This window comes from Loxodonta africana, chromosome 20, assembly GCF_030014295.1.
Source record: "Loxodonta africana isolate mLoxAfr1 chromosome 20, mLoxAfr1.hap2, whole genome shotgun sequence".
NCBI lineage: Eukaryota > Metazoa > Chordata > Mammalia > Proboscidea > Elephantidae > Loxodonta > Loxodonta africana.
Genome location: NC_087361.1, coordinates 7,298,883 through 7,319,751, shown reverse-complemented (window position 1 = coordinate 7,319,751; position 20,869 = coordinate 7,298,883). Strand labels below are relative to the sequence as shown.

Here is a 20,869-nt window from a genome sequence, read left to right as displayed (position 1 = left end):
AATAAGTAAAAATTTAACTTGTCCACCTCAGACAGAAATTAAGCCGGTTTCCACTATGGAATTCAATATGCTGATTTACAGTTTTAATATGAAAATTATGTGTTATTTGTTAAATAGCTTGTTTAAAAATAACTTTTTTTTCTTTCAAGCATTCCAGCAATCCATCTTTCAACAAAAGCTCAAAAGAGCTGAATTACATTAATGAAAAAGGAAACTAGATATGTTCATGGCTGCCATTTAACCACGTCAGGTTCAGTACCTTGCTTTAGAAAGTTAAAGTGTTTCAAAAATATAATCAAATGTAAGACAATTCCCTTAAAATTAATCCCAAATAACAGGAGACACTGATTTGGCTTTAAATTCATCATTATCATTTATTCATCCTTTCAGCTATCTCTTATTTCATTTTAGGCATTTCTCTTTACTTAAGTGTACTGCACTCAAACTTGTCCTCATGATGTCCGTATTTGAATTTCATAACCCATTAAGTGGACCAAACGTCGGTCAACTTAATCCCCTGGCTATATCTGGATCCTCTAGCGGCTGTCCCTGAGTGTCCCTGGGTAACGTGAACCATTAATGCGCTCAGCTGCTAACTGAAAGGCTGGTGGTGGTTCCAGTCCACCCAGAGGTGCCGTGGAGTAAGGCCTGGGGATCAACTTCCGAAAAGCAGCCACTGAAACACAGAGTACAGCTCTACTCTGACACACACGGGGCTGTCATGAATGGGAACCAACTGGCCAACAACTGGGGTTTATTTTAGCCACTGTATGTATGTGCCAGATTAAGTAAGTACCTCTTAATATATGTCAGTAATTGATGGATCAAGTATACTGTAAAAGTAACTTCATGGGATAATTTCCCATATCTAATAGCTATATAGTCTTTGGATCTAATGAACCTGTATATTTAATAGTGTTAATATGATTTTGCTTTTCAAGAAAATTGGGTCTTTAAAGGAAGGGACAAGTTGTGATTTTCTGGATACCGAGAGCTTTGTATACATTATAGAACCTTTGTAAAGGGCTTTTCAAACAAGTCTAAAAACATATTCATCTAGTTAGCCTGAAAATAGGTCATCATCCTGTCAATTATTGGCACTCTTAATCCAAATCAGATAAAACAGTTCTACACAGACTTATGGTTGTAAAGTACCAAAAATAAAACAAAGTTGAAATAAACTATAATTGGAAAGATCATTTTTAAACTATTATATTAAGAAATTAATATGATAAAATTCTTTCACATACAATACCAAATAGAAATCTTAAAGGTGTACGTGCACTACTAATCTCAGCAAGCCGTCAAGAGTATGATATTAAAATGGAGGAAATACTTACAAATCTGCATTACAGGAATTTTAAAAGCAGTTCTAGGTCTATTCATATATTAAAAACCACCAAAGCATACTTGTGAAGTTGCTTAGTTTTTACCTAATGCCCTTGTCTGTTTTGGAAACCATGGTGGTGCTGCGTTTAAAAGCTCAGACTGCTAACCAAAAGGTCAGCAGTTCGAATCCACCAGGCACTCTTTGGAAACTGTATGCGGCAGTTCTACTTTGTCCTATAGGGTCACTATGAGTCGAAATTCAACTCAGTGGCAATGGGTTTAGTTGTTTTTTTGGTCTGTTTTAAGTCGAAATCGACTCAATGGCAATGGGTTTGGTTGTTTCTTGTCTATTTTCAGATGGTGTTTCTAAAACTGACTTATAGAGGAGGGACAGGCAGTTAATGGAGATCAGTGAGAGCTATCATATGGCTTTTTAGAGCAATTTCATCCTCACATGCACTTTTCTCCAATTCAGTCTCATTTGCACGGCACTTTTTCATCATTCGCTGCTGACCCTTTTTTGTTAGTAGCTAACACCCCCACCATCACTATCATGAAGTACACTTTTGCTTTAATTTTAGCACCTTAGTCTCTTAAAGTGACATGCTTATCTTAATCAGATAAATTTGTGTTGGGAGGGTAGTTGAGAGCTCAAGGTTACTTGGTAAGACTAAAAGTTATTCAATGAATATTTCACTCAGATTCCCAAATATAAGTTCATCAGGTAACTAATGGTTTTGTCAGTTGGATTCCAATGAAGCACAAGCTGCAGAACCCAAATAAGTACAGAATAGGCCCAATTATCTTCTTTACCATGAAGCCAAAGAGAAACTACCACACAAAGGGCTTCGGTTTTCATTATTGTATTTACAGAATGGAACAAAATAATCTCCCCAGATTTCCATGTTAAATTTCAATCACTCCACGATTCCAATCACATCGTATCTTTCAGTCATATTCTAGGAACAAGAAGACACTTGATATGATGCCAATCAAGGGAATAAAAATTATGCAAAAATCAAGAAACTAATTTGTTCCGCAAACCCTCATCTAAAATACTACAAACAAAATTATGCAAAAAACAGGTCATCAAAGAAGCTTGAATGAAACAGAACGGTCTGTCTAAGCCACTGCTAACATGCAAAGTATCTGACCAGCTCTAATGGTCACAATGAGAATCAACCGTCCTTAATCTGAACAGAAGACTTCAGGAAGAGTATAAGTGCTTTCAGTACCCACTGCCTCCTTTGTAATATAACACAAATAATTCTTTAAAGAAAAAAATAAAGTAAAACAAAGACAGAAATGTTCACTGTAGTAAGGGGAAAAAAAGAATCAACGCTCTGGGCTTAAACTTAAAAAGATTATTAAAGAACAAACCCCATGTGCACTACAAGTTGAGAAAAAAAAAAAAAAACGATGTTCTGAACAAGGTAGAGTTTAAATTATCAAATCCATTCCTAAAATGAAATCACCCCTGTATAAAAACCAGTGAACGACGGGGCACTGGAATGGCCTCTCTGACTAAAATGTGAACATTCCACTGTCATTACTGCTACACCCAGCACACTGCGTGCCACAGTGTGCAGATCCCACAGCAAAACGCCCACTACGTGCCTAACACATTCCTAGAGGAGATGTACAGAGAAATGCACTGAACCAAGGAGAGGCATATTTTCTGGTCCCACATTTACCATTAACGAGGTAAAATTTCCTGTCGCAAGCCAGAGAGGCTGGCCGGTCAACCTATCTGAGCCTTGCTCAGTTTCACTGTCTGGAAATAAAAACATAAATTCTGAGTCTGTAAAGAAGAGCGAGGTATTACGGAAGAAGACTTCAAAGACATGAAGCTGGTTAGGATTTTAACAGTGAGCTGTATCACGCACTTAAAATGTTTATCACAGAGTCAAACTGAATTGCGTCTTGAAAAATACCTTAAAGGAATGAACATAAAACTGATTCATCTCAAGCATCACATTCCAGTAAGTATTCAAATCTACCTGTAGGATTTTATACACAAACATGGGTGTCCTAAAAACAGTCAATATGTTAATGTCCTACTCCAATCAGGAAATCAGAAGTCAGAGGCTTAACGGATCTCTAAATCCGTCAGAAAAAGCACGATGCCACATTCGCTTTCACTGTACGAACAGTAAGTTCAGGGTCAGCACAATGTATCAAATTAAAGGACTCGATCAAGCGGCAGCCCTTCGGTTTATCGGCACTGCTCTCCCCCACGGGTGTTACCGACTTACTCAGGAACGGCCACGGAGGGTTTGAAGCCTCAGGTGTATGGCAGAGTATTACTGCGAAAAAGTCTCACCTTCCAGGTTTGGCGCTGTATTTCTGTAGCCGTGCTTTCACTTCATCGTATGTGAGAAACGCCATGTAACCTGGATGCGTCACAGCTAAGAAATTCCAATTCCGTAAAATAGAACCCCAAGGCTGAAAACATAAATAAACGAAAAGGAATTATCCAGAGAACGGCAACTACCTATTACATACCAACCTGTCATCTAATACACTTGCGAAATCCTCCTGGCTACTTTCAAAGTCAAATAAGCTTCTGTGGATTAGGTCAACTTTCGTCAACTAATAGCACACGTGTAGCAGCATATTCTTTTCTGGAGAAATATGATTAGGTAGAACACAGATTTCTTGAGAACAAAATACAGAGATCAAAGAGAAAACTCAGAGAATCTCTTCTCAACAGAGCCTATTCTCGACACAGCACAACATTTGTGATCATTCTGAAATATAAATCGCTCTTCGTGCAAAATCCGCTAACTTTGAGTAGAAGTCGAAGTCCTAATGAACAGCCTGGAAGGACCTGACAGAGTCTGGCTCCCCAGTTTGGTCTCTGTCACCCTTTCTGCTGCTTCTCCAGCCACACCAGCCTCTCCGCTGTCAGCCTGACACGAAAGCGCTCTCCCACTTACAGCCTGTGTATGTGCGGACCTTCTACCTAAATTATTGATCCCCAAATATCCACCTGATTACTTTCTTCAAATGTCACTTCTTCAATGGCCACCCTATTTAAAACTGCAATCACCCATCATACTTCTTACATCCCTGTGGGTTTGTTTTGTTTACGGCTGTATGCTCAGCACCTAGGCTGGTGCCTAAAGCTAACAGATGTTCAATAAATATTTGTTGAAAGAACAGACAAGGAAGGAAGAAGGCAGGGACGAATAAAGGGCTGTAAAACATATGGGTGTACTGTCTGAGAGACCTTGGTGAAAACCTGGGCTCTGTCGATGTCTAGTTACTATATGATCAGTTATTCATCCTCTAATCTTAATTTCTTCCCTGGAAATGAATAACAGTTCCTACTCTGTAAGATTGTTGTGAGGTTGAAATGAAGCAATGTATGAAATGCACCTCACACAGTACTGCATACAGCAGGTGTCTCCTAAACGTCATTGTCGCCGTCACAATTACCAGTATCAGGCTCTTCATTTTACAGAATGAGAAACTGTACCGTAGAACTCAAGTGATCTGACAAAGGCTACGCAGTAACCAGAAGCTCCATGAGGGCAAGGAACGTGCTTGCCTTGCTGGCCAGCAGGGTACTAGCACCTATGCCAAGTATCAGATACACAGTAACAGGTAGTAATAACTGCTGTTAAACAAATCCTCTAATTAATGACTTGTCTCAAAGGCCTTGGCTCCCAGATTAGCGTTCTTTCCGTGGTAACATACTATCATACTCACAGTGGAGTCACCTTTAAGATTAGAAAAGGTTTAGATTTAAAAGTAACTTATCTAACAATCTTTTACAGAAATACATTGGTTTGTATCGTTGTATGGTTCTCTCTTCAATGTGATCAGCTGTCCCTCCAGTTGCCACGACGAGAGATAAAAAGGCAGCAGGTGACAGACCCCTTTGCTGGAAGGTACAGGTGCATCACCTCTGCGTATTTTTAAGGCAGGCTGAAGCCACATTAAAGCCAAGGACTTGGCAGTATATGCGAGACAACGTGCCGGGCTATTAATTCACATGTTCTCTGTAAAAGCAGACATTTTCAGTTGCCAAAGTGGAGTAGCTGAAATCGTCATCCTACACAGGAATCTTGCTTTTGTTTGTTTTGAGAGTTGTTCCTTATTAATGTTAAGCAAGTTTCAAATTTACAAGGCAGAATTCTTCAAGGATTATATCCCTGGACGATAACGAGGGAAAGAATGATTTAGTAATGAAGACATTTTAGCCTTTCTTGGACATAACAAGAAAAACCTTCAGGGCATTTTCCTATCTCACTAAAAAATCTAACTGGGAGGGAAAAACATCCCTGTGGAGCACCATTATGAGAGGCTCTGACTATGTGCTTGAAAAAATAAGATAAAAATGTTTGTAATTTTCTGCTTAAGGCATGACTCAAAATTACATAAAACAATACACTATTTTAGGCACTGGTTTTTGTTTTGATCTACTCCCCCATCTACAAAGGACAAGGATGGAAAATAATATCAAACAAATATTTGTGTCACTTCAATAAAAGTCCATATAAATTAATTGAAGAGATGTTTTAAAAATGCTGAAATTTATAGAGAGCCAATGCGCAGATCAAAATACAAGTGAAAAAATAGAAGTGGAGTTTCGAGCCAACAGCTGCAGTATTTAGCAATCATTTCTTAGTACATCATCCAGAGGGCCAAGCTCCTTACTGCAAAAATATTTATGTAATAGAAAGAGTCTATGTGCAGTTTTCTGGTAAATGGAACCCACTCAAAACAGTCAGAAACACGTGGTAGCTATGTTTTTTTTTCTTTTATTTTGCCAAGTCATAGTTTAAAAAAGCCAAAACAAAGTGCTTGAAGAATAAAATTATTTTTGTAATTTGTTTTTAGATTAAAAGAAATATCTTCACACACACCAAAACAAAATAATTTGCACATTAACTGACTCAGAGATGAATGCCATGAATTAGGAGACTTGTCCCTCCCTTTCTCCTGATCACTACTTTTTTCAAGAAAAGTCATTTACTGACTTAAAACTTATGTACGAAGAAGGGGGCCTTGGCTAGTCTGCCCAGAAGCTCTCTCTTCTTCCTTGCTACAGTTAGTTAACGTTCCTCCTCCTTTCTTCTCTCTCCCTATCCCACTGGTGCAATGAACTCCAGTCTCAGATCACCCTCATTGTGCCACATCTCAAATTTAGTTGCCTGTTTCTCAACAAACCGGCCTTCTCTAGCAGTGGGGAAACAGGGAGAAGAAAAAGGGCAGCATCAGGGAGAGGAAAGAAAAAAGTAAATTCCCAATACTTCCATTCCAGGATTTTAGTTCCTGCCTATCAATCCCAGCATCACTGAACTACCTACAGACAAGAGAAGGTGATGGGGCAGCAGAAAGAAGAGAGAATGAGGAAAGTCACCACTATAAAATCCTTCTGATGACTCCCCAGCATTTGTTCAAGTTCTGGCCAGACATCAGGATAAGGGAAGACAAGAACAAAGGTAATAAGTATCCGGGGCTCTTACTTTTTTCAGTTCCTAAACAATCCTCAGCTTCATCTCCTGGTCTCTGTTGACTCCTTCTTTAAATCCTTATGAAAGTTTCACTATTCCAGACTCCAAATTCTGAGAGTATACCTTATCCCCTTTCAAATCTAACTCCGTCAAAATATACCCCAGCCTCAAATATTTGAGAAATAGAGTCAATGCCAATTAATCACCGAAATCATTGTTGCAATAGAACATACGTTCAGGTAATTCCAATATTAACAAAATGTACATTTTTATATAGAATATACAGACACACCTTAAGAAAATTGTTACTCATTGTTTTTAAGTGGTGTATTTTTTTTTAATTGTGTAAAATTAAAAGATGTACTTCTCTATACATAAAACCAATTTTATCATATTTTATGGCAGATGTATTACAATATAGTCAAAACATTTAAATAATGAGTACAGAAACCAACAGAAAGAAAGAATCTCAGAAATACATAGTGACCAATAGCAGTTTTTTTTTTTAAGCTACTTTTGTACTTAACATGCTTTAAAACTTCAGGACTAGGTACTTTTTGGAGCCCTGTTGGTGAAGTGGTTAAAAGCTCAGGCAGTTCGAATCCACCAGCAGCTCCTTGGAAACCCCATGGAGCGGTTCCACTTTGTCCTACAGGGTCCCTATGAGTCAGAATCAATTGGATGGCACACCGTAACATCAGGCACTTTTTGGTCCACAGGTAAGATTTTGATTTTTGTTATGAAAAACTTTATATAGCAGCTCAACTCATTTTCCTCTCCCATCCTATAAATAATGCACACAAGCTAAGAGCATTAAGGTACCGTAGAGAAGTAAGGGCCGCGTTAACATCAAACAGCTCATGAGAACATGTGCGTGCATGATGAGAAGCAGCTTGGATAGGCTTTTAATTCACACGAAGTTTTCCTCATACCTTTACTATATAACTCTGAGGCATTCTAGTATATAATATGCACACTAAAAAGGCATTCAGAATCCCTCCCAAAACAAGCTCTTCCTCAAAAAAGCAGTTAGGTTTCACGTATGAAAATTACTTTTGCTCTCTTCCTTCAGAAGGTTAAGGAGCAAAGCTACCATTTACAGTATCTCTGAATCATGTTAAATAAATGGAGTATTTATTCAGTGAAAGTATCAAAAACCTTTTTTGAAAAAAAGAGATTCCATTACAAAATGATCAGTATCAAGTAGCACAATTATTTTCCTAAAAGGTATCTTAATTCACTGAAAAAGCATAAGAAGATAGCATGTATACACCAAGGGGATAATCATGAAACAACTATAAAAATGGAAAATAGTCAAAAAATCACATTCTGGGGAGTAATTTATGCAATTTCTTACCCTAATGCGTAGGGAGAGGGAGGAGAAAAAGGAGAAAGACACAGCAGAGGAGGAGGCTGGAGGGATGGAAGGGCGCGGGGGGGTGCGGAGACAAAGAGGGAAGGAGGATGGACCGGATAAGCAATATAAAACTTACCTGGAATAGCCTGGTAAAAATATCAAATTCAAAAACTGAAATGTAATCATTGCAAGTTAAATCAATTGTTGATTTTAGAGCCATCGCTTCCAAGCCAGAGCTAATTTGATGGACCTCATGAAGGCACTGTCTGAATACTTTCCATGGTACAATAGTTCTGTACAAAAAAAGAAAAAGTAATTAAGTGTCATTTAAAACATATTTTCTATTCAAACAGCACAATTCAGTCATAAGATTAATACAATGACAATGGTATTAAAAGGCAAATAGATGAGAATATTGTTCATAATTCAGTACATATACAATGGTTTCTGCTAACTGGATTATTTTCCACTTACAAACAATATGATAAAAATCTAAGTCAATTTTTCACTCAAAACAGTCCTTGGCTATGGAGGTATCTCTAGAAATACATCAGAAAGAAGGAATTAGGTCAAAGTCCTGTGTGTCAGAACCTCTTAATTTGTGTATACAAGGTTAAGAAAAAGGTCAGTTTACTAAAATCAAAGTTATATTCTCCCTCTATGGGGCAGTTCTGCTCTGTCATGTGGGGTCACTATGAGTTGGAATCTACTCAACAGCACACAACAACGTTTATCTCCTGAAAAAGTTACAAAATGATAGGTTCATATATTAGAATTATTTACTCACCGCATAAAAGAGTAATGTGTATCTACCATTTCAAGGCAGTTAAGATACAAAATTATGAAGACATTTCTGCCTTCATTCCAATGTTTTCTGCAGAGATGAAAGGCACATGCTATCTAACCTTTACCATTAACACAAAGGGAAAGACAACCACACTGGCTACCTTATGGGAATGCAGTCGACATTTATTCATAAATTTATTAAATATCATGTATCAAAATTCTGAATAGGTAATGCATTTACATGGTTCAAACATTTAGAAGCTCAGAGAATGCCATCCAGAAAAATCTCTCTCCCCCAACCTATCCCCTGCCCGAGCAGTTTCCAGCATTCAGCCACTGTGCCCCTACCAGGAAAACAGGAAACACTCATTACTCATTTCTGAGTTAACCTTCTGGCTGTTAGGATGTTAACTGCCTATTCCTGAACGGGGGCGGGGGGCGGACAGGACTTATATATGTGTATATATAAATATTTTTTCAATGACCATTTTCACAAAATGACAGCATAAAAGCTATATATACCCTCCACCCTCCTCTGATAAGACTGCAAATATGTAAACCTCAGGATTTTCTTCACCAGTGTCTCTTGCAAATAAAAGACACGTATTTTCTGGACTAAGTGTATACGGATTTCCTGTCTGGCGCCTTCTATGCCAGTCCTCTCTGAGGAGCACCACCATAAATACACGAATTTCATATTCTTTCAATAGTTACCTATAGCAGGGTTTTCAAACTTTATCACATTGGAATCACCTGGAAGGTTTTACATAGAGATCAGTGAGACCCAACCCCAGATATTCTGACTCAGTAGGAATGGGGTGAGGCCTGAGAATTAACATTTCTAACAAGTTCCCAGTTGATGCTGACATTGTTGGTCTGGGGATTATACACTTAGACCCACTCATCTACTGCATTTATTAATTACTTAGGCAAGGAAAAACTAAACCCGTTGCTGTCTAGTCGATTCTGACTCATAGCAACACTACAGGACAGGGTAGAATTGCTTCACAGGATTTCCAAGGAGTGGCTGGTGGACTTGAACTACCGACCTTTTGGTTAGCAGATAATCTCTTAACCACTGGAACCCTGGTGACACAGTAGTTAAGAGCTTGGCTGCTTACCAAAAGGTCAGTGGTTCAAAACCAGCAGTCACTCCTTAGAAACCCTTTGGGGCAGTTATACTCTGTCCTTTAGTGTCCCTGAGACAGCAATAGGTTTGGTTTTTTGTTTAAAGCAAGGTACTGTGGGAAAATGTCATTATGTCCTGTCCTTGCAGAACACACTTTAGAGGAAGAAATAAGACGTTAAGAATAAAGAATGTAGAGAGGTATATAAGGAAGGAACTGCTGGTTGATGGAATACACAGTAAGGGCTGAAGGAATCTGGGGGGTAGGAGAGTGGACTGTGGGAAACGGAATAAATGAATGGTGAGGTCCCAGTGTGGTAAGTCATAGTGTCCCTCCCCCCCATGGACCTCCTCCCACACCAGACCATGTAGAATTCCAAGGAGTGTTTTTTGTACTAATGTTACTTATAAATTGTAATTCTTGTATATCACTCCTTCTTTTTCTTTAGTTAGTACTTCATTCCCAAGAAAGTTATTGATATAGGTCCACAAATACTAATTAAAATGTTGTAGCTAAAACACCAGAAAATTGACAAAATCAGAGACCGTAAAAACACCGGAAGCAATGAAAATAGCAGCACTTGCTTGTAGCTTGCACAGACAAAAACCACATGATTCGATTCATCACTGTAATTGGGTAGATGACCGTTCTGACCTGGAGTTCATTAGAAGGTTCAAAAAGTAAATTAGCACAGAGTTTTCGCCTTGTAGGTATATTGATACGTGTAAGTTTGGCTTACGAAAAATGTTTTTGTTGTTTTAACTACAGGGATATTTTTATAGAAAGTAATAAATTTCTGCTGCAACACTGTACAGGAATTTCAGAGACAGTCATTTTGGTGTCACCCCTCTGGCAGTGTCACCCAGGTGGTCTGCACCCCGAAATCCCTCTAGTGACACCATTCAGTGAGGTAAACTTACAAGTCCATGCTGTATACGTAAGAAATTTTAGGTTTTATGTACCATTAAAAGAAAAAAAAAAAAAATGAGGCTTAATACCTCAAAAGGCTTTTCTCTATGTATGAAAAAAACAGGAAACCACAGAGAACTGAAGAAAGACACCACATCAGATGACATTTAGAAGAAACACACGTCAGATTCTGATTAAGGTTAACAAAATGCCACTGTTTTTTAAAAAGAACAAGGAAAACCTTTAATAATATTAGAATGCTATTGGTTTATGAGAAGTGTAAATACGCAGTCATGCTCAGCTTTGTTACAATCATCATTAAAGTAGTATCTTAGAAGTACACTCTTCATTTCCAAATTAAAGTTTTCAAATACTCAACACACACAAGGGACATACACCACGATGTTCCAAGTAAAAAACTAAAATAAGTGAAGACCTACTGTTTTAAGAATGTAATATTTTATCCCTTGTATGGAAAAGTTAAGGGGAATTTGTTTTGTACATGAAGTATACGAAGCAAATATATTGCCAAAATATATACTTCAATACCTGTTACCATAATAAAGATTATCTTCACCAGTATTGAAGGCACTTACAAAATCATAACTCCTTTGGGCAAACAATGATTTCCCAGAGCAAATTCAAAAAATGTGCAGATTTCCAAAATTTTTGGTCTCACATACCGCTTCAAATAACCATTGTCAAAGGGACAGCCTGTATTTCCACAGTGCTTGAGAAGTACTTGGCCCTGGTGGCACAGTGCTTAAAAAGCCCTGGTTGGCAGTTCGAATCCACCAGCCGCTCCCTGGAAACCCTATGGGGCAATCCCACTCTGTCCCATGGGGTCTCTCTGAGTCCCCATTGACTCGACGGCAATGGGTTTTATGTAAGACTTTGTGACAGTTCGCTTCTGATCAGTCTGAGGTCCGGACAGACATTTACCAGAACCATGATCAAGGGCAGTAACAGCCATTAAGAAGAAAGGGCATTACTTGGTTAACATGTACGTAAAAGTCTGTGTGACAGACACCCTTGATCTATCGGCTGAGGGGAGCACTTCCCTCAGAGGGTGTAAAAGTGGGAGTGTGGTGATGTGTACGGGGTGCGCCTGTGTGGGAAGTGTTTTCATGAGTGAAGAAGAGAAATACGAACAATCCGTTCTGAAAAACTAACAAGAACAACAACAACAAAAAAACAGATTCTTCTAAAATTGTTATACTAAGGATCTGAGCTTTTCATGAAAAATTACAAACTGCTATCACATTCTTTCCGAGATGTACGGGAGAAAGGACAACGGAGAGCAAGAATTTTACACCTTCGGTTTAACTGTGGCAATAAGACAGAGTGGCGGTTTCTATAACCTCTTCCCCTAGAGATCAACACAGAGAAAATATTAATGGCGTTTTTTTTTTTTAACAAATATGTAGAAGTTTCAGTGTGCTGGCAGATACCTGGGAAAATAAAAGGGCCAAAGGGAAGGGAAAAATAAAGAAAAGAAACAGAATATAAAAGGCCCAACTAAGCTTCAAGTTCTCAACACAGAAGTCTTTTATTTCGTTTTATTTGCTACTTACAAGTATAAGCCACTTATTTACAAGCTGACTTAATTTACAATCCACTGAAAATCACAGGTAACTGCCAATTCACAAAGAATGGAATATAAGGCCAATAGGTGGCCAGGCACTTTTAACAACGATATGATTTCAGGATCTTCACACTTCCAGTGGAGTCCCCAGGTGACACAAACAGTTTACAAGCTTGGCTGTTAAAGACTGGAAGTTGAAGTCCACTCAGTGGTGCCTCGAAAGAAAAGCCTGGCAATCTACCTGTGAACAACAGCCACGGAGAACAGTTTTACCCTGACACACACAGAGTTGCCACGAGTCTGAACTGAGTCAACAGCAACAGGCTTTAGGGTTAGAATTCCGGTGAGAATAAGATCTGTCAATTAGTGAAGGCTTCCTATCTGCCAGTCATCAAGTTAAGGACTTGCCTGTGTTTGTCCCAGTAAAACTATAAGGCAGATGATCATGGTACAGATGAGTAAATTGAGGCTGAGAGGGATTACAACAAAGAACCCTTCCATGTGGCAGGCATTATGCAGGTTCAGAATACAATTACAAATAAGAGATCCCATCCAAAAGGAAGTCACAATCAACTACGTGGAAAAACACAGAAATAATGCTCGTCATGTGCTAAGAGTATCATAGAAAAAGACTCATGTGCCAGGGAAACCCCATGGGCTCCCTGAGGTCACAGATCGTATCTTATGCACTAAGACCAATGAGGTATACTGCTAAAATTTGTGTAATTTAATTAAATTCTGCCAGGGAAGGCAGGGAAGTGTTTCTTGGAGGAGGAGTCTAGAAATTTGACTGTGCTGTGCCACTAATAAAGAAATCTTCGGATGACTTGAAAGGCGAAAGCTCTACTCATACAATGTCAAGAGAATTAAGATCTTCAGGGTATTTTACAAATCTATCATGAAATAATGGCTACTTATCAGTCTACCAAAAAACAAGAGCAACTATCTTTCAAAATCTTGAAAGGTAAGGAAAATCAAACCAATATGATGTCTGAAAACAACACTGAAAAAGCTATCAACAGGCCAACAACTGACAAATCATTCAACCTTCCAAGTCTGTCTCCTCCTCCGTAAAAACTGGAGAAGGGCATTCAATTCCAATCTGAAAATTCTCCATTTTTAAAACAGCTGTAAAAGAAATGGAAGACATGTCAGGAGATTAGCTTTTTAAAAAGCTAAAACATTTTTATGAAACAACTAGTTCATAAAAGGCTATATAGGTGGAATACAAACATTCCACTTAACAGTGCTGTGAACATCAGCAAAGACTAGGGTGTTTGGAAACAGGAACTTTTGTATACTTCTGGGGTGAAAGAGAATTTACACAGCAATTCTAGAACCAATTCTGTAGCACATGTAAAAGCCTACACATTTTGACCCAGAAAGCCTACTTCTAGGAATTTTTCCTCGGAAAATTTTCTCAAGCTACAGCACATGGTAATGCAAAGCCTCGTCCACAAGTCTCTTCATTGCAGCCTTGTTTATAATCACAAAATATTCAAAACAAGTATGTTCCACAGCAGTAACAGGATGGATTATAGTATATCCACAGACTGGAATACTAACAATTAAAATTATTCAGAAAATATTTATCGTCATGGAAAAGTATCCACAGTATATTATTGTAGCATTTTAAAACTTCCACGGCCTTTATGATCCAATGCTAAACGCTATGTAGAATGCCTGAAGAGATCAACATAAACTTTAATTATAACTGGATTTTGGTAGAATTATACATGATTTTTATTTTATTTTATTTTCTGGAATTATTCGTGGTCCTTAACTAGATCTTTCTATATTTCCAATAGGTTTAATGTATTAAAGGAATAAAAGGTAGACTAAAATGTTTGAAAATACATCAATCAAAGAAAGAACCAAAAACATAAATTCGAAACGGTTTGCATATGACATGGCTGTGTATATATGTAGGAAATACAAAAGAATATACAGATTAAACTATGAAAAATAAGAAAATTCAACAGGGTTGCTGGTATTTATGAATACAAAAGCACCTGTATTCCTAAATGCCAGTAATACACAATTAGAACACAGAGCTTAAAAAATACTGACTTTTACAATGGCATCTAAAAATATCAAATAGAAAAAAGGCTAATAAAAGATATGCAAAGATACAATGGAAACACACACACGCATGCACACATATACATACATACAGTGACATAAAAAATGTAAATATATACCACTTCAATGGATTGGCAGACACAATACTGTAAAGACATCAATTCTTCCCCAATTGATCTACAGATTCAGTACAACTCCAGTAAAAAATTCCATCAGGCATTTTTGTAATAGAAGCTGATCAACTTTCTAAATGTTGCAGGGAAATGCAACCTCAAGAATAACCAAGACAACCCCAAGTAAGAACAGCATCAACAAACACGATTTTTATATTGAGGCAGAGTGGCATTTGTGGTTGTGGTTGTTTAAAATCTATTCTAGCTCAGAGATATTAAATGTCATTTTGACTTTAAATGCAAAAAAAAATCTCCTTTACCTCTATTTGCCCATCCCTATTTTTTAGTTTTATCTGAACTTTGTCAGCAAAGTCACTTTAATGAACAAAACCAAAAAAAAAAAACCAAACCCACTGCCATCGAGTCGATTCCGACTCATAGCAACCCTATAGGACAGAGCAGAACTGCCCCATAGAGTTTCCAAGGAGCGCCCGGTGGGTTCGAACTGCCGACCTCTTGGTTAAGAGCCGTGGCACTTAACCACTACTCCACCAGGGTTTCCATTAATGAACAAAGATATATTATATATCAATACCTTTAAATTGACGGCTAGCTTTCTTCAGAAAAATAACATTCAGAAGATATTTGATATGTTTTGATTTTACTATGAGTGCACATTAGTACTGTGATTTGTATTAATCTGTTGACATTTTGTTTATATTTATCTCTTAAATCCCATCTTTTTTTTTTAAGTGACTATTTCTTAAATGATATGAAAATAGAATACATTCTTTTCAGACCATCACTGCTACTCCACAAAAAAAAAAAAAAATAATATTTATTTATTTATTTATTTATTTTTTAAATAAGGGGAAAACAACTGCTTCCAGAAACCCACAGAAAAGGCATATCAAAAACACTAGGCAAATAATCTGCCATACAACAACTCATCTTTGGTAAAATGGTAACTATGGTTACCAAGGATACTCATAATTAAATCCACCCAATCTTCCACATAAATGAATATTCCTGGCTCTCATAAAGAAAAACACAGAAGTTAGGTATTTGTGATATTTTTTTTTCTTCTTTTTCTAAAAAGGCATAGCATTTTCTTCAGAGTGTAGAAAAACATTATTTCTCTGTGTACTGGAGAAGTATCATTTTCATTTTTACATTCTGAAACTTAAATCTAGAGCTGTGCGTATTTGTATTAGATTCCAGAAACAAGGAAAATATCTTATCATTATTCCTAATTTTCTCAATAATATCATCCATGTGATAAATCTCATGTTTCCTAAATGCTGGTCTCAACTCCTAACTTTACTGAAGGTAATAAACAATACATTTACTGTAGCCATAAAATTACTTTGTACATAATAATATTTATTTTCCAGCTTTAAAAATAAAGTTTACTGGTGGAAAGGGCTAAGAGGAGCTGTGACTACATTCCATAAAAATGTATAAAAATTCTACTTCCTATTTCTCCACTTAGTAGTCATTTACCACAGAATTCTGTTCTTGACGCTCATTTGCTCTTTTCTTTCTAAAGCACCACTGTTCCTCAGTGTACCGTCTCTGAAAGCTCCGTCGTACTTGGGAAATGCACAGGACACGGGAGATGCAGCAGCTCATGGGTTGCAGCAAGATGTCTCTGATCTACCGAGGTGAGATTAGGTGGAATTAGGGTATTATATACCCCAAAATTATTAAATCTGGTCATAGAAGGCTTAAGTCAGGCTTTAAAACAATCTTCCCTTCAGCATTAATAGTGCAACCTATCTTAACAAAGAAAATAATAAAACAAAAATTCTCATATATCTAAGTCAGCCAATTTAGGTTGATAAGCAACGGGTAAAGTCTGCTACAAGCAGAAGTTAAATTGGCGCAAAAGAAAAATATCACTTCCAACAACACCTCTAAAACTCTCACAGGAGAATTAGTATATACAGTTGTGCACATATTATCTCCTAAAAAGTTCTTTTAATAAAAGAGACTACTGATAATTGCAAAATAACAAAGTAAAAACAATACTACAGAGGAAAATAATTATGATTCTGTTCCTACTGGATGAAAAAAATAAACAACATTCAAAATACCGAAGAACAGAAAGGTGAATTATTAGCACCCTATTAATGGAATACAAATCCCCATACACTGATTTTTAAAAAGCTTGAGTTACTGTACTACTGAGCCAGAAATATACATTTCTACCAGCAGAACATGATTACGATTGTAAAGAACTGTAAAGGATCTGGGATTCTACCCGACTTGTAAACTCACAAGTTAGCCTAGCCCAGTCGCAAGGATGCGGGCAGAAGATGCCATGTGCCTGGATAGAGGCCAAAGGCCTTTATTACTCAACGGCGAGAGCAGTGGCTGAGGACCAACATTTTCCTGCACTTGCTCCCTGAGCCCTAATTCCCACGAGGCAATGCAGAGACAGCCGTGACATCTACACACACAGTGAGTTTTGTTACAGGAGAAGAACCCAGAACTGAGGGAGGCCGGATCTTTTACAGGGGGTGATAAGAATGCCTGTCCCTTGTTCTGGAGAGAAACACTGCCTCTGTCTTTCAAGGCTGTTAGCATATGTGCTCTTTGCTCCTGAATGAGAAACTACTTCTCTCCACCTTTCTAAGAGAGAGGAATATTCCAGACAAGGGTACGAACCTGGGCCTCTTTGAATCCAGACACACTCTAAGTACTTTGTAATAAATTAATTCACTCCCTAGATATTTTTCTTATGGGGCATCTTTTTTAATAAAATGCAATTTTAACAAAATGCAGTTTAAAATTCCTTTTAAATTAATTTGAAATAAACCTAACATTATAACAAAAAAACTAACATTATAACATTATAACAAAGTCGTGAATTATTACAACTAAAGCATTTTCAGAAGGGTCGAGTCATTAAGTTTCTCTAATATTAGCTACTCAAGAACAAGAAAAGAAGTAGCATATGAAAGAACTTCTGAGAAGGAGAGTATAAGCAGTTAAAAAATTCTGTCCCGATGAATTAAGTCAAAAATGATGAGATGATCAGAACTAAAACATGCAGAGGTACGAACATACTTTTTTTTTTTAAGTAGGGCCCTGTACAGAAGAAGTTTTTAAATGATAATTTAGAAACACATTTCTGGGAATTTTAGTAATTGGCTTCACTAATGCACATCAAAAACCCTTCGCATGGAGCCTACTGAGGCTTTGGTAATAAGTGAGACTTGCAGAATGTTAAAAAGAGAAAAAAAAAAAATAAAAACAGGTTATAAATTCTTCTTTGTAAATATATCTAATGGAAACTTTTCAAGTCTTTATCTAGTTTGGCTTCTCCATACCATTACCTGGTCCATCTCTCTCTTTAGATCCTGTTTTCCTCGTTTCTATAATGCATGCTCTCCCACATTTTTTCCCCCTACTTTCATGGCAACTTCTCCACTTCCTTGTATTTCCACTATGTGTATTTCATTTGGAAACCCTGGTGGTGTAATGGCTAAGTGCTACAGCTGCTAATCAAAGGGTTGGCAGTTTGAATCCACCAGGTGCTCCTTGGAAACTCCATGGGGGCAGTTCTATTCCGTCCTATAGGGTTGCTATGAGTCGGAATCGACTTGATGGCACTGGGTTTGGGTGTTTCATTTATCAGAAATTTTTCACTGATCTCCCCTTTTTCTTAGCACTGCATCTTCTTTGTGGTCTTTATCAGTTACTCCAATGTTTCTCCTATCTTTCCAAGATTAAAAACTCAAATATCAAGATGATGAAAATGAGGAAAAGTGGCTCAGGTAAACAGAGCAATGAGTTTGAGGAGAGCACATTTAAAGGGACAACTGGTACCCAGGTCCAGCCCACTGCTGTCCCATTAGAATTCATGTTGCCTTAACTCTCACTTTTTCAATGAAGGCCAGAAGTTTTATGTAAAATCAATACTTTCGAAATGTTAGCAAATTGTTTTTTTAAAAAAAAAAAAAAAAAAAATAGTGCACAAGGCCAAGAAAACAGTCCACAGGCTGTCAAAATACAAATTCTGATAAATGGAGTGGCAATTTTAAAATCTCTATTCTGTATTATTTCCACAACCTTATGACTGTATATTCAACCTTCTAATATATAACTTTCCACTTGAATTTATCTATGCACGGAAAACTGATAATGCCCTGAACTCCACTTATCTGATTGCCCAATCTCTTCTTTCTTCCTATTTTCTTTATCTCATTGGCTGGCACCCTCTTGCTCAAATCACATTTCACTCCTATCTCACCTCACACATCTTTTTAATAATCAAGTCTTGCTAAATTTATCTTCATATTTTCAAAGTCATGGGCTTCTTAATTTACACAATGTCACTGCCACCTAGTTTTCTACAACGGTCTCCTACCTCTCTCTCCTATTTCTCTCCCTCTAATATATTTTTTTTAATATATGCAGCATTTCTAAAGTGAATCACAGGCCCCAGGGAGTATATGAGATGATCCTTCCCAAATGAGAATCTATTGAAACTATATTTGAATTTTCATAATTTAAAATTGCATATTTTATTGTGTCCTGTATTTGTATTATAAAGATATAAATGTACTTTATTTGTATAGTACAAGACCTGTATAATTTATACATGTGTGTATACATATGGATATATGGATGGATGGATGGATGGATGGATGGACGGATGGACGGATGGACGGATGGGTATGTGGGTGGAAATAGTGTAGTCAAAAAGTTTTCTGTAATAAATTAGGAATAAGGATATACAACCAAACAGGTTTGGAGACCACTGATCAAATCCATCCACATGTTAGGAAGAATGACCCATCTAAAATGCAAGTGTGACTACTTCTCTACTTAAAACTCATCAACAGGACTTCACTGTCATCAGGTATTCACAGAAATAGTTTTAAAGATGCAGCTTTGCATATGGAATAAGAAAGTACCAAAAAAGGAAGTGAAGAGGGTCAAAAATCAATAGAAGCGTTCCCCGCGTATTTCAGGACACAGAGGCAGCAGCTTCAAGCCCTCCGGTCCCCGACATGGAGGAGTGCCTGCTGTGGACCCTCAACCGTCACCTCTTACTCTGACTCAGGGTTCACCAAGGAACGTTCGGGGTACGACGGGGCTTTGCACTGAAGTATTTACAAGGGCCATGAGCATCCTCATCTGCCTGACAGTTGCATTAATCACTGTGAATTAATAAAAACATTTTTCTGGATTATAGATGAGTTTGTGAGCTCAGTTAATTTGGGTCCATCCTCTAAACACGCTCTTGAAATATCAGGCTTCAAGACTAAGGACCAGAACCGCAACTACAGTGATTTTCCTGAGGTAAAGCGTCACTTTTTGAAGGGCTCTAAGTAAAAGGGAAGAGCGCTGGTGACACGGTGGTTAAGGCACTTGGCTGCTAACTGAAAGGTCTGCAGTTCAAACCCAAGAGCAGCTCCACAGGAGAAAGAGTGGCAGTCTGCTTCCATAAAGATCACAACTTTGGAAACCCTATGGGGCAGCTTTACTCTAACCTATAGGGTCAACAGGAGTCAAATTGATCTGATGCCAGAGGGTTAACTAAGGGTGAGAAGGGCAAAAAAAAAAAAAAAATTTTTTTTTTTCCAAAAGAAAGTGATGTGTGTCACCTGGAGGTTATTGCATACTTTTCTGTCTTTGAACTATAATAGATACCCCACACAATTCAGTCACCACTCACATCATTTCTCACTGAATAGATTTCAACATTTTTTAAAAACACATACACATCCAATTCAAGTACCACCTCCTCCATGGAACCTAAGGCCACTCTAGAAATAATTAACATAGTATTTGTGACATTCCTTGGGCACTTTTCTAACTCTACGGAGTCCTGGTGGCTCAGTGGTGAAGAGCCTGGCTAACCAGAAGGTCAGCAGTTCAAATCCACCAGCTGCTCCCTGGAAACTCTATGGGGCAGTTCTACATTTTAAATGTTTATCATCTTTGTATACTGACTTCCCCAACTTGAATACATACTACTTATAAGTAGAAAATTATAATTTGCTATCTTGTTCTTTGCATCTAGGATCTTGTTACAATGAGTTAAACAAAATAGAACTGTAATAAGTATCTAAGTTTTATTTTCCATACTAATATAAAGATAC

The 20,869-nt window shown here is 37.5% G+C and overlaps 1 protein-coding gene across 5 annotated transcripts in view; it reads right to left on the bottom strand.

Moving 5' to 3' along the window:
• The window catches only part of CBLB (Cbl proto-oncogene B), a 246,310-nt gene that overhangs the window by 99,818 nt on the left and 125,623 nt on the right, over positions 1-20,869 (bottom strand). For all 5 annotated transcript variants that reach the window (XM_064273028.1, XM_064273029.1, XM_064273030.1 and 2 more), the window contains 2 exons: positions 8,288-8,444; positions 3,653-3,774 (listed from right to left, as the gene is read on the bottom strand). In XM_064273028.1, the coding sequence (XP_064129098.1) occupies positions 3,653-3,774; positions 8,288-8,444 (279 nt within the window). The remainder of the gene's footprint in view (positions 1-3,652; positions 3,775-8,287; positions 8,445-20,869) is intronic.